At 37.9% G+C, this 14,447-nt stretch overlaps 1 protein-coding gene across 1 annotated transcript in view; it reads left to right on the top strand.

Annotated features, from left to right (window-relative positions):
- The window catches only part of GABRB2 (gamma-aminobutyric acid type A receptor subunit beta2), a 225,670-nt gene extending 211,511 nt beyond the window's left edge, over positions 1–14,159 (top strand). Inside the window, exons 11-12 of the mRNA XM_067566618.1 lie at positions 11,436–11,549; positions 13,863–14,159. Coding sequence (XP_067422719.1) covers positions 11,436–11,549; positions 13,863–13,871 — 123 coding nt within the window. The 3' untranslated portion in view covers positions 13,872–14,159. The remainder of the gene's footprint in view (positions 1–11,435; positions 11,550–13,862) is intronic.
- Positions 14,160–14,447: the final 288 nt, after the last annotated feature.

Here is a 14,447-nt window from a genome sequence, read left to right as displayed (position 1 = left end):
AACTTTCAGTATAAATACTAAGCTGTGTTCCAATTTCATAATTTACACAGTATTAAACATAAGAGAACAAATGTTAAACATTATCCAAGTATATGTGTATATAGACAAATATATTTATATATGTCTATATATGCATATGTGTATATATACACATAGTATAAATACACACATTCATATGTTGGCGTGTTAAAGGAATAAGCTAATAAGAGTTTTGTTTCTATCATCAACCAGTGTATGAATAATTTTTTTGAGAAAGCAAATTAATGTATTAAAAAAATCTTACTATACAGGGTAACTGGGCATTTCTATTTCAGCATATAATTCTTATCAAGCATTGCACAGTTTGACATTTATGATAGTACTGTACCTCCTAGCATCTGAAATTAGACTAGTCCTCACATTGCTTGCCTATTTCTTCTCTTTATTTTTAAATAACAACATTGTCCACTAGTAACTTTTCAATAACAAAGAAGTCCTATTGATACCAAGAAAAAAGCAAAAATATTAAATATTTATAGAAAAATAACTAGGGTGGGGGATGGCCAGGGTGCAATATTTAATTTAAGTATATTATAACAGTAGTGATCATAACATTTTGCTATGTGTATATAGAACATATAATGTGAGCATCCATGATTTAAGCTGAACTTGTGTAAATATTATCAAATTTCTTAAACATTTTTAACTTCTAATTTGTACTTTATGGTAAGGCAAAAAGCTGATTCTATTTATGGTTTAGGTTGATGTGTCCTAAAATTATGTAAATAACTAAATAAGCTGTAAATGAGCAGTCAATAGATACAGTAATTGTTTAGTGACTTTTTTTTACTAAGTACAATAATTGCAGTGCTCTAGCAGAGTAATTTAAACACCCTTTTGCATAAACAGATTTGGATTTGATATAAGAGTTTTAATATAAAAATTCAAGGAAAGTACTGTAGTGTAAAATAGTCATTGCAACAGTGTTACTGCTTGCATAACACGTTACTTTTGCATGGTTAAAAAGTTAAAGCAACAGAAGATGGTAGTTCAGCACTCAGTACTCAGATCAACATTAAGATGGTAGGACCTGATTCTGGTTTACACTAAGACCTGGTTACACCACTCTGGACAGTTAAGTAAAGGGATATTAGTGTATAGGAGAATTCAGCCCATAATGATTTCACTGTAGAAAGCCTGCCTATTGCATCTGTTCCTGAAATCTGTCTCTCTTATATGTATTAGTAGACTTTAAAATAAAAACATGTTTGATTGTCATTAGATAGCATAGTCCCCCAAAGCCAAAGAATCTTCACTCCAGAAATTATTTAAAAGGGAAAACTAATAAGTCACTGCTTAACACCAAAGGTAAAGTTTAACAAAATGCACTAGGAACTTTGTCTAAATTTTTAAGGAGCAACTAGAATGTTAATCAAAACCACTGCCCTATTCTACTTTGTAAAAATAACAACACTTTAAATATCCATTGATTAATTCTAAATTGAAATAGATCATCTCTGCAAGTATATGCAAGACACATTCATATGTATCAAATGATTTTTTTTGGTAAGTGCTTTGACAGTGAATATGAAATGTTGGAAATCTTAGCTATACTATCATACTATTTTTTTTAATGTTTCTCTCAGCCATGAGGTCATCTATTCCAATTTGATAAACATTTTGTATGTTTGCACTGTTACTACCATTTGACAAATATTCACCAGGCTGTATCGGTTATGGTCCATCATATAGTTTGAGTTAAAGATCATGTGGACATTTGAAACTTAAGTAATTAATTCTAACAAGCTGACTATGATTTGACTTCTTTCACATTTTTATTTGCATGGGTGTTTAAATGGTTCTGTTAGTACTGTCTTTGCACAGTTTTGATTTCTATTTTTTACTTAGTACTATTTACTTCATAATGTAGTAATCATCAGCCTTACTAATGACCTTGTAGCCTTTCTTATATGCACATAATGCACATTTTCCAATGGCTAGAAAATGCAAAATACTAGTGGATATCATTGCGTCAGATCTTCATGTCTTTCTCAAAAGGACTTGCTAACCTCTGGGATAAATGAGGTAGTAAAATGATGATTGTAAATGAGTAGCACATAAGAGATATTTTCTTGAATTTAAACTTATTGCAGCCAGTTTCAGCATGTAAATATATAATAATAATGTTGGCTAGTGTGTAATTCTTGAACTAAAAAAAATAAAGAAAACCTAACAATGTACATGGAGTTGTGTAATGTTGGGAAGATGTGTTATTCACACTTTACATATATAGAGTGAAATCTTATCGATAAGAAGGCCAGAAGGGACTATTGTGATTATCTAGTCTTACCACTCTTGTATAATACAGGTCCTACAGCGTCCCCAAAATAATTCTGAGACCAAATATTTTAGAAAAACATCCAAACTTGATTTTAAAATTGCCAGTGATGGAGAATCCACCATGACCCTTGGTATAAATTGTTCCAGTGGTTCATTATCCTCATCTTGAGGGCCTCAGTTTTCATTCTGCCTTTATTCCAGCAGTATTCCCACTAAGTTGATGGTTCTGGCAAAACTGGGTCCATATCTCTAAGGAGAACCTAACCACATCTGCATGTGTATCTTCCCTCTCTGGAGCAGGAGGAGATTGGTCAGCTGCCTGTGTGGCATCATTCTTGCAGATGCTATAGAGCCCTCACAGTTCCAGGGTCTATGCATAGGGACAAATAGCTGGGGGACTGTGGAACACGCAGTCATCCATCTGGCCATGTATTCATCTGAAAAGTGAATACAGTCCGTAGAAGTGTTATCTTTTCTTTGAAGACCTCTTCCTGAGAGCAACCCTGACTGAGGAAAGGACCTGGTAGCATAGCTTCAATGGAGCATTCCTACTACGGTTTGGGGGACTATAAGGGGACAGAGTAGAAGAGGGGGGCAATCCACACAGATCCACCCAGACCTTCACTTAGGGATAAGTCAGGTTGAGGATCAGCCCATGTGGTCTATTCCATGATGGAATGATCAGGGAGGCGCTCCATAAGGAGCTCCACACAGAGATTTCCCTCATCGGTCTCTCTTCCTCTCGGCCTTTTGTAAGAATCTGAGAATTTGGCCCTGAGGCCTATACAGTTAGAGGTCAGTGGAGGGGAATTGGTAGTTGCCGTTAGTACTTTCCCACTAGTAGTTGTGAGTCTGACTTGTAACTCTCAGATGTTGTGTATTATATGAAACATCATGTCTTTTTATATATGTGCAATTTTACCCCTTGAGAATAGGGTTTTATTTTCATTGATACCCACAATATTCTGAATTTACAACGGAGCTGGGATGCTGTGAAAGCTGCTGGATTCTGGCTGTGTGTAGCTCCTGCTACATAGAAAACAAACACCCAGAACAGGATGAAGAAAACATAATTTTTCATGGGTATAAATTTGCCTCAGTTATGCTCAAGGAGCTCGCAAGGCACTCCAAAGGAAACTGGGTGGAGATGAGGAGGACTGGCAAGGGCTACTACTGTGGGGAGAGCCAGACCATTAGAGCAGCCCGACCCCTGATTCTATGACAATTGTGGCATTCAACCACTAGCCCAAAAAGAGGGCAGTCCAGAGCTGTGCTGCCTTAAGGGTATCCCAGGGAGGAGGAATATGAGGAGCAGTTGTCTCTGGCTATTTTGTGGGGATAAGGCAGGGTGGCTTTCTACAATATTGCACATACATACACACAAAAGGAACCACAATCTGGCCTTCAGTTTTGCCTCTGGGGTAGGATGAAGTGCAAAAGTAGGGGCACCACAAGGGAGAACAAAGGGTTTTCAGGAATGATGACAGCAGCCAAATCCCCATTTTCACTGCAGGCAGTTCCCATTCCTGTCAGGAAGTGCAGGCAGCAGCTGGTGGCTTCTTTGAAACCATTCACCTGAACATTCTCTGCCTGTTTTCCCCATCTGGCCCCCTGGTCCCCTCAACTCACTAGCCCAGGAATGGCTGATGACTGTGACCTGTGTTACTAGTATTCTATATGGACAGACATGACTAGAACTGCAGAGAGAAGCAGACGTACACAGCGGCTTGGAGCGGGAAAGAGCCAAAAGACGCACATCTGACAGCAGGGTGGCATTAAAGAGGTACATTTCAAGTGAGTGTCGACAGAGGCAGGGCGTGAGGAGCAAGACACTACAGAATTGTTTATTCCATTTTGAATTTGTGCTTGGGGAAGAGTGTGTATTTTAGAAATTCATTATATCCCTGCTGGTCTTTAAGGAAAGGTTCTAGTACGAGAATCCAAAAGGATTGCTGGGACGTATTAAAATGCCAACGTGTTGATGTCATCATAGGCGTGTGTGATATTCGCATCACAGTAATTTCTGAAAGTATTTTTTCTAGCTAAAACAAAATATGTTTTAAGCTTGGCTCATCACTTTAGTAGCATACAAATTTTTATACCTCATTAGTAAATCTCATCTCCAATAATAAATGAAATAATATTTTTAAATTGTGTAAATGTTTCCAACATCTGAGATCTAATCAATAGAATAGAATTAAAAAGCCCTGAATAGTAGTTTGAATCATTAGGACAACTTTGTTCTATCTTCAGCTTTGATACTAACTACCTCTGTGTGATCTTGAGTAACTCACTTAATCTCCCTGAGCATTAGTTTCCTCAACTGTAAAATGGGAATAATATTTACCTTCCTCATTAGAATGTTGTTTACCAAATGTTTGTAAAGTGTTTCAGATTAGTTAAGAAAATACACTACATATGTGCACAGAATTAGTATCTAATAAATCACAATTCCCTTTGTGAATTAAACTTCACTTTTTATTTAAAGTAACAAATTGACTTTCATTTATAGCTATCAATTTATGTGAGAGTCAAGTAATGAAAATTGGCTCCAAACAGATTGTAACAGTTAAACATTAATAAATGTAATATTGATACATAAATAGCAAGTATGTTCATTAATATAAATCCTTGACTATCAACATTAATGACCACCATGATATTATTAATTTGTTATGCTTGTCATAGTCTGAAGGATATTCGGTGTCGCTGGTTTAGCAGAATGCTTATCCTTCAGAGTAATTAATAAATGGTGAATATACAGAAAAAGAGCCAGATACTGGCTTGGTGAAAATCACTTAAAACAATGAGATATGCTGACTCACACCATCTGAAGATATGGTCAACCCTGTACATTGATTATATTTCAGGGACAAACCTTTAGAATATAGCTCATCCCGTGGACAAGAATAGTTTGTTCACTCTTTATGACAGGTTGACAGATCTGACATAGTGCATTCATTTTGGCACTCTAATGGCTAATGGAATGCTTCCAGCTGAGACCATTTCTTTTAAAATTTCTCTTTTTTGGAAAGAACATAATCTGGAAAATGAAATCTCCTGAGGTTATTGTTTTATTTTTTATATTTTTATTTATTATTGTTTTATTATTTATTGTTATTTTTTCATACTAAACATTTGAAAAAAAGCCAGATAATCTGTGTATATATTTTGCAGATACAATGCAATTCTACTGTCTTTCAAAGGGTACACGGGAAAAAAAGTTGGCATACTTATGCTTAAATTTATAGGTCTAATTAATTACCCTTGTTTTCTACTTTGGCCCACATGAACCTAGTCTCAGACCTCTCAGTCCAAAAAAGTACTAATTTCCATATTAGAAATTTACAAAGATGTTATCTTGAAGACTGATTGATCACCTTTGTGTTTGATCTTCAATTTTGTTCATATTTTATAAACATTAACATTCATGAACATACTGCAAAGTAAAAGAGATTACAAACAGGCAGAAGAAAACAATGTCGCACAAGTTAGACTAAACTAAGTCCTTGCATATGCTCTTTGACAGTAGCAACAAAGGAAAAGATTCAGAGATGTACACACAGCACTACTGTTATCAAGCAACAGACGGACAAATCTGGTTTCATTATCAAGTATGGTATTCTCTTGGTAAAGTTTTGTATTGTAATCTCTCCTTCAGTGAAAGTACAATGCAAAGCTATGAAACATGACAGAATAATAAAAACAAAACAAAAAATTAGCACTTATGTCTGGAAAAAGGCTTCAGGTTTCCCAGACTAACTGAATCATTTTCATTCCTCTTTTATATTTCACAGTGTAAAATAGAGGCTCATATTTTAAAAGGATGTGCAGATTTTGTACACACTTAGGTTGTGTGTACAGAAATGTGCAGTTGCAGAGGTGCCCATGCAAACGCCAAATTTGGAGTGGGCACTGTTCACACACAATAAGAGCACACCTACTTTCACACATTTGAGCCACACTGTTCCAGTAGAAATGAGCCAGACAAATGTTTTATTCTCCCAAGCTTGCATATGAAAGATCAAATCAATGAGGCAGGGTGGGTATTATTACACCGGCAGACTTACAGATTCAAATCTGATTTACATCACAAATGAAATTTGTTTGGTCTCAATCTAATTCCCAACATCCAGTGTAAAGTTAACCCACCACACTTTGGTAAATACTATATGAAAATCACCATGAAAGATTGGGATTGAAATATAAAGCATCAAAAGAACAGAGGAAAAGTGGAATGGCAGAAAACAGTATGGGGAAATTTAGGCTGTCTTCTCAAGCAATGGCTGACTCTAGACAGCGGACTCTAGTCTCGCTTTCTGTTTCCCCCCACTCAAAATAACTATCTCAAAAATAGAAGATTTCTTGATATTGTGGGCAGGGGGAAGCTGTACTCTGATGCTATGAGTTTGAGATCTCAGCATGAAGATGTTAAGTGAATCAGACACACTTGAAATGGCAATGGAAGGTCTCCAAATCAGGCTAAGGAAGGTTAAATAATATGCGACATAATTTGCCTGAATTAACTAGTGACAGTTACACAATATCTGAACAGGTTTGACTTAGAGACTAATTTAAGATCATAGAGGAAGAGAGAACCTGTTTAATATGACATCCAGACAACAATTTCTAGAGGTAAGAAACAAAGAGGGAACAAATAAATAGGTTAAAAGAAAAATGGTCATTTTTTCACTGCTCATTATGGGATTCCAAAGAATGCTACAAGTTGTGTTTGTGGTACAGTATGTTTCCTTTACCCTTTAATTGCATCTAACCTAGTAAGCATCTGCTTTCCCCACATTACTCCTTAGTCTTCAAAGAGTGAAGCCATTTGCACTGAGCTCTATTTTTGTTGATGGAATGGAAAGTTGCACAGCATATGCCCATCTGATTTCCCCTTCATTGGACATGTGTTGTACATTCCACAGCACTTTAAAAAAAAAAAAGGCCAAATCTCATTACCCTTCCCCCCAATGAGTAGGATTTGGCCCAACGTATTCCACCCAAACATCTTGTTGACAAACCACTTTTTTCCACTAGTATGCAGCTCCTGAAAACTGTCAGAACAGTTAAAATAATGGGGGGGAAATGTTCCTCTTTTAATAACTCGGATATAACTAGACCCATCTGTTAAGCTGTAAATTAGAACATCTTGTTTATATTTTACAGTCATGCATGTTACTGAACTGGAAACAATAGCAAATGAGAATCTGTATTTTAATTAGAACATAGAATACTGGAGAATTACACTGGAGGCTTTAATTCCAATGAAATGAAAATATGGGTAAGGAGGTAGATATGGAGTTATCATGCTAAAGATTCTATTGCTTCACCACTGGAAGATGTGTTGTAGAATGTCCCTTGTGAGTTTTTAGTCTATGTGAACACTCTCTGGAAGAGGTCAGTACTAGTGTTTTCATCAGGGATATGAACCTGGTATCCAGACCTTAGTGAGTGATTTGTAACAACTAATTTATTCGATGAGCTTTATCTCTGTTCTTGTGAAAGAAATGTCTAAGGTTGCTGTTTCTCACATTTATGTGCTGCTTGATGGCATTTGATTGTTTTTAATGAATTTTGTTTCCATCTTGAGCAGTGGTTTTTTTTTTTTTTGTTGTGACTGGTCACATCCATCACAAAGTATTGTAGCTCTGATTGGATGAGCCAAACTCTGATACAAATGCTATGGAAATAAAAGATAGTTTGCTACCTATGAGTTTCCAAACACGAGAGCTTAGCACCAGGAGGTACGACCTTCACCCTCATGCTTGGGTTCGTAGCACATCATAGACCTATGATGCCAAGTTGAGGTTTCCTTTAGAACAACCTAACCAGCTAGTTACAGAGAGTTTAACCTAGTTAACTTATGTAAAATTGTGGCCTCCACATTTAACCACATGATGTGTCTTTGTCTCATTGTTTGTGGCTACATCAAAATACTATACCCTTAGAATGACTGAAGAACATGGTGGGACTGGAGCACTTCTGGTTGTTATTTCCAAATAACCCAATAAAACGAGAGGATCTCAAGAGATGTGGCCTCTTCAGGAATAATAGTGCCTTTTATAGTTAATCTTAGTGGCCGAAACCCAAGAAAAGTCAGGAATTTGGAAATAAAAGCCCTCCAGGCCTTAAGTTGTACTGAACAAAACCATTTTGTCTTTAGCTATAAAGTCAGTAGAGCCTGTCCTAAGGAAAGCAGCTAGATACATTGATGGACAAGTCAAATCTGCTTTTGATTGTTGAGATTTCCATGAGTGTCTTTAGTTACCCGTCCTTGGGGAGAAAAATGATAGTCTATGCAGATGCATGGATGCCCACAAAATACCTGCAAGCACTGTGTGAAATAATGCCACTTCACACACATTGAAAATAAAGAGCTTCTCTGAAGACAGCTGACACTTAATTAATTTGCAGGAAAGCTGAGGTAAGCAGTGTTGGTGGCCTCTGCAGGTGTATCTCCAGGTACTGCTAGTGCACCAATTATGATAAAACATTGTCTTCTCACAGACAGTAAGCCATATGCTATGCACTTGAAGGGAAGGTGTGTTATTTATTAGTCTGCTGGAAAAAATGTGCTGGTATCTCTCTTGCAGTCAAAGTATCTTTCTTTTAATTATTTCCTTATCTGAAAGAGAAAAAAAAAATAACTGTCACTCTTGCTTCTTTATTTTTAAACACCCTCTCCCTACCCCCCATGTTTCCATCTGACCTCAAATAAGTTAAAGCTTCCACAGAACTTCCATGTAAGACAAATAAACCAAAGTGCCTCATTTCAGCAGAACCAGTTCATTTTCTGACTGCTACAATTTATTATAGTTAGCCCGTTATAAATTAGACACTGTCTCCAGGGACCTGTTCTGTACTGGAAATATCACAAGACTGCTGTCATGCATAATGCCACAGAAAGCTGCCAAATTTATTCCCACTAAAAATGTACTTTACGTTACAGAATGACCCAGTTTAACTTTGATGTATAAATGGGCTTCTTTTTTAAAAATAATTTTGTCCTGTATTTTCTTGCAGACTACGTTTTTTCTCTAGTTCAGAGCAGGGGCCTGGAAAACCTGCCTGGTGTGTAGTGCAATTGTTATTTAATTTATAAGAATTGGACATACTTCTAATTCTTCTATAGAGACAAAGCATGCAAAGGGCAATTTTCTTTGCCAGCTCATGTAAAGTCTATGGGAATATATAAACAGACAGAAGCAGATTGGCTCCTAGAGTTTCTAGCTGCTTCTTCTCTGAAGCAGTTTGTACACTGGATGGTGAAAATGACAGTAGGGTTGATGTGTGAAATACAAGTCAACCCAACACAATAGGTTATGAGAGGTCAGTTGCACAATTTCAAAACATGTAATTTGATACAATTTAAAAGCAGTATTCATGTTGCATGAACAGAGAACTCCTGTACCCAAACCAATTACTACAAAAAGACGAAAAAGGAAACTGACTCGTTTTTTTCCCAAAAATCACTCAGCCTGATTCTGCGGTCTACTTGGGTTTAACATCAGTGTAATTAAGTGGAGCTGCTCCTGATTTATAGCATGGGAAGAGAAAGCAGAATCAGGCTCATAATGATGGCAAGCAGCTCTAATGTTAACAATCAATGCACAGTCATTCGCTACATAAAAGAACCTACCCTGTAGTCCTACCTTCAGCACTGCACCCTACTACTTCCATAATAAGAAAAATAAAATAAGGTCATAGTACTAATTTATATGCACATTCTCTATGGCAATAGAAGCTGAGGCTGTATTTAAATTGATAAACATTTAGAAGCAAACGTAAGGAGGAAGCAGAGCAGGTGAAGATGATGAACAATTTTTCATATTAAACAGGAGGGAAAATAGTTGTCTTTGTAAAAATGTCTTTGTGGGACACCAGAAAGAATGAGTGAACTCTTTTGTGATGCATAAAAGACAGCTCCACTGGGTTCCTTGGCTACTGCTTGTTTATCAGTGTGTTAGGTTCAGCCATGATACCTGAGCACAGAATGTACACAGTTCACATTATAGTATTTGAGTGCCTCTTTGAATATTTTAGGGTTCAGGCTGGCTTCAGGCTTCACAAAGGAGGGCCTCACACATGGAGATCAGCTACTCCACTTGTTTTACACAACCAAAGGGACCGAAGCCAAAGGTAGTTAGCCTTTGGGAATCCAAAAGAGCAAAGATGTCTTCATCAGAAACCAGAAATCATTTGTTAAAATGAAACTTATAATTAATTAAAGGTTGGGTGTGTCTGCTTATTAGTGTACGCTAAGCAATACCTCCACACTTAGCCAAAACTCTGTCTTCAAAACTCTTGATGAAAATCAGGGTGGTGCTGTACAATATTCTAATGGCTGAAATATACCTGCCTAACTAGTATTTTCTTTTCTTAAGCAATTTGCTACACATGCCTTTTCTGTTTTTATATAAACGTGATACTCTGTACATGTTTGTCAACTCCTACTGGCCTTACAAGGCTGAGGTGAGAGAAATAATCAAATCAGACTCAAATAAATATAGAGTGTAAATATCACCATTGCGAATGACATTAGAGAAAATGTCAGGAGTCTGGGTGGAGGAAAGAAGACAGAGTTTTAAGGATTTTTTTCTAACAAAATTTGAACCTTCACTTTCACTTGCAAACTGCATAAAGGCTGGGAAATAAACTCTTCTCTGATCAACTGGACATCAGGAAAGTTCATGTATGACCTGGAGGTTCATAAATAACGAAAGGTTTCCTTAAGTTGACATTAATGGAGGCCTTGAGCTTTGATAGGTTAGGTTTGGAATGGAAAAAGGTTAGGATAGGCTATAATTGCTATGGTGTCCACTGAGATGACTGGGAGCACAGTACAACTTCGTTGCTCTTTTGTTTGGGTAGGGAAATAATTCTATAATTTAATGAAGATCATTTTTAGTCTGAAAAAGTCAAGTGCTTGTGTGCTGGGTCTCATGATTATGTAGGGTGCACTTTAAAATTAGAGATGGAAGGCAGAAACACAGTAAAAAGGTCAGGTTTCAGCATATGAGAACATCTTTACTTTAAAATAGAGTGAGAATATGGAATTCTACCTCACTAACAGCCAATTTTAGTCTGTGTGATGCATTTACTTTTGCTTTCAGGAGCAGAATTTCCTACCACGGGAAAGCCTCCTAAATCAAAGATGCTCTAGTAAAATCCAGCATAAGATGGATCTGAATAAGACCACACCTTTCAAGGCCCTGCCATATTGTGAGGTAAAGTTGTTGCTTAAATCTCAAGCACAGCTCAGGGACTATTGCAGAGCCTAGAACCAGACGTAGGCAATATTTCTTAGGAAAAAATAGGGACCTCCATGCTAAATATCGCTACTCTAATAAAATGTTAACTGGGCTCGTTTCTCCTTTTCCATTTCATGGACAACTGTATAGAAACTTCAGTGTAATTAATGTTACTTAGATTGTAGAATGAACTCCATCATTAGGTTTATTGCTCATAAAAGCGGTTCTCTTTACCAAAACCATATGCATGTACTGTATTTACAGTTGCACAATTAATGTGTTGTAATTAGAGGCAAATTAAAATGGCAAAGCTTGGTTTTTCAATTAGATGACAACTTTGCTCACTTTTGTATAATTCAGAAATGAATCTAATTGGAAGAACCTTAGCATAATCAAATATAAAGGCTGGCCTTATTAGGAATTGTTCTCATTCTATAGCAATTCTTGTGTTTCATATTACACAGAATTCTGGACCTGCTAGACCAAATTTAGGGACCAACTCTGCTCAGGGTTAACCCCTTGGTTCCAATGTGCCAGATCAGTTAACTTCAGTAGCTTTCTAATCTCAAAGATTTGGCAGTGCTCCTGGGTTGCTAAACCCTTTGATGTTTCAGAATCCAATGAGGAGCATCTCCTTCTCCCAGTCTTTCTCACTTCCAGCTGACTTGCTGCTTCTGTCACAGAGGCTACATGCAGAAACAGTTCCCTTTCCCTCCCTGTCAGCCAGCTGCTGCTACATAACCTCACAACTGCTGACTTTTCTCCTCCTCAGTTCTTTCTCTCCGTCTTGATCCCAATACGATACCACCCATTTACCATTTTTTTTTATTCTGCCTCAGTGAAAAGCTGCCAACAATTTTCCCTGCTTTCCACCTTCATGTTCCCCATGGTACCGAGTCCATCCACATGGCTCTAGATCCAGCTTTGCTCAATGCTCACAACTATCGGAACAACCTCCTCTGCTTCCCCCTTGCTGTCATCTTTTCACCTGCCACTCCATCTCTGCATTCTAGCTACATCACCTACAGGAATGCCTGCTGCTGCCCACATCACAACCAATTTCTCACCAACCTCCTTCCATTGCTCAATTTACAAAGCAGATCTGGTACAAGATTGTTAATCAAGACTTTAGTGGGGGGTGAACAAATATCATAGCATGCCTGGCTCCTTCTTCCTTTCATTTCAAATGGCTTTATGGATTTTGTGATCATACACAAGCAACAGTAAACTGCTAATAAGCCCCTGAGCCGGTGCTGGTGGTAGATGCAAAACACACCAAATACAAAGGGAGCCTCAGTCCTTCTACACATATGCATCCTATCCACAGACCTTTAACAGCCATGTAGCCACATAAGGCTTACTCATGAGGGTGCTCCCTGCAGGACTATTGCACAGTATGCAGAGTCAATTAAGGATGTTGTGATTAAATTTGAGAGTAGAATTGTTTGTACCTCTTCTGATGGAATGTTTTTCTGTTGGAAATGCTGACTGGTCAAAATTGAAATGATGAAACTTTCAGTGGAAATCATGCAGATTTTTTACATATGTCTGCCTGGTTTCCAGATAGCTCACCTACCTGCCTCCCACACTCCCTGACTCCTTGGTAGCCCACCTAGTGGGTTGCCCAGGATCTCAGAGATTCCTGCTCTTAAATTGCCCAGATTCCCAGGCAATTAACTCAGTGGACTGTCTCACAGTCCAGACATCAGGCTCCCTGATTCTCCAGGTGGGTGGCTCTCCAGACAGCCTAGCTCTCCAAGCAGCTTGGGAACCAAGCTGAAATATTCTGTGTCAGTTCTCCCAAGATGAGATTTTTTCCAATTTTTCCCTCCTCTCCTGATTTAGAACAAAAGATATTTTCAAAAGTTCAAAAATTTTCATGGAAATGAATGGCTGTTTTCAGGCCCACTCTGGTTCTAATCTCTGAGTGACAATTTAAGGGATGGAGCCCCTGTTGTTGAGGAGGGGCAAAACTGTTTTAGGCCTACTTCTTTTGCATATTGTTACCCAAAATTCTACCTTGTAAGTTTTTTGTTTTGGTTAAAATTTAAGTACATATGTTATGCTAAATAATTATCCTTATTGGCTAATGGAAGGGCATACAAATGGTGCTAAATATGCTGTGAATGAGGGATCACCATAAGGGTATAAAATGTGAAATCAGATTGGGTAACGAAGTTTGGGTCCAGTAGAAAAAAAGAGAGGGGAAAGTACTAGATACAAGAGTTCTATCCCAAGGAGCAGTGACTCTATCTAAAGATATTGTTTGCTTTGGGTTTCCCTTTCCAGAGATCCTGAGAAGAGGAGTCTGTAGATGAGACTTGACCAGCGTAAGGGTAATCCTTTTATGAGACCTGTCTCGACCACCATGGGCAGCAGGCCAGGGAACAGAGATGACTCTAATTGGTGAAGACCTGCAGCAGAGGTGACAGAGACCTGACTCTCAGCAGTGACCAACTCGATCTGCAGCAGCAGCAGATGTGGACAGCTGACTCTGAACTGCACTGGAAGCCATGTGGACTCCATGGCTGGGCTAGTGGACTCCATGGCTGGGCTAGCTAACACGTGGCACTACCCTTCCTAGTAAAGTACAGTCAGTATGATTTTCCTTGTGTTTCTTTAGTTATTATTACAGTCAACTTACTTTATCCCCTTCCCAAATTCTCAATTTACTGGAGAGTTTTGTCTAGCAATGTTTAATTTCCTCTAGAAGTGTAGAAAGATAGTGACCTCTTTGCCATCTTTGATGGGTGATTGTAACACCCCCCACCACCAGCTAACAGAGGTGCCAGGTTGCACATCCAGTGTGGCGAGTCTGGAAACAGTCGCAACACTGGACTAAAACAGAGTCCTTTTACTCAGAGATTCACTACG

The sequence above is a fragment of the Emydura macquarii genome, unplaced genomic scaffold (assembly GCF_026122565.2).
Source record: "Emydura macquarii macquarii isolate MOO-44397 ecotype Brisbane River unplaced genomic scaffold, CSIRO-AGI_Emac_v2 contig_2768, whole genome shotgun sequence".
Lineage (NCBI taxonomy): Eukaryota > Metazoa > Chordata > Testudines > Chelidae > Emydura > Emydura macquarii.
This window is presented reverse-complemented; position numbering and strand designations above follow the sequence as displayed.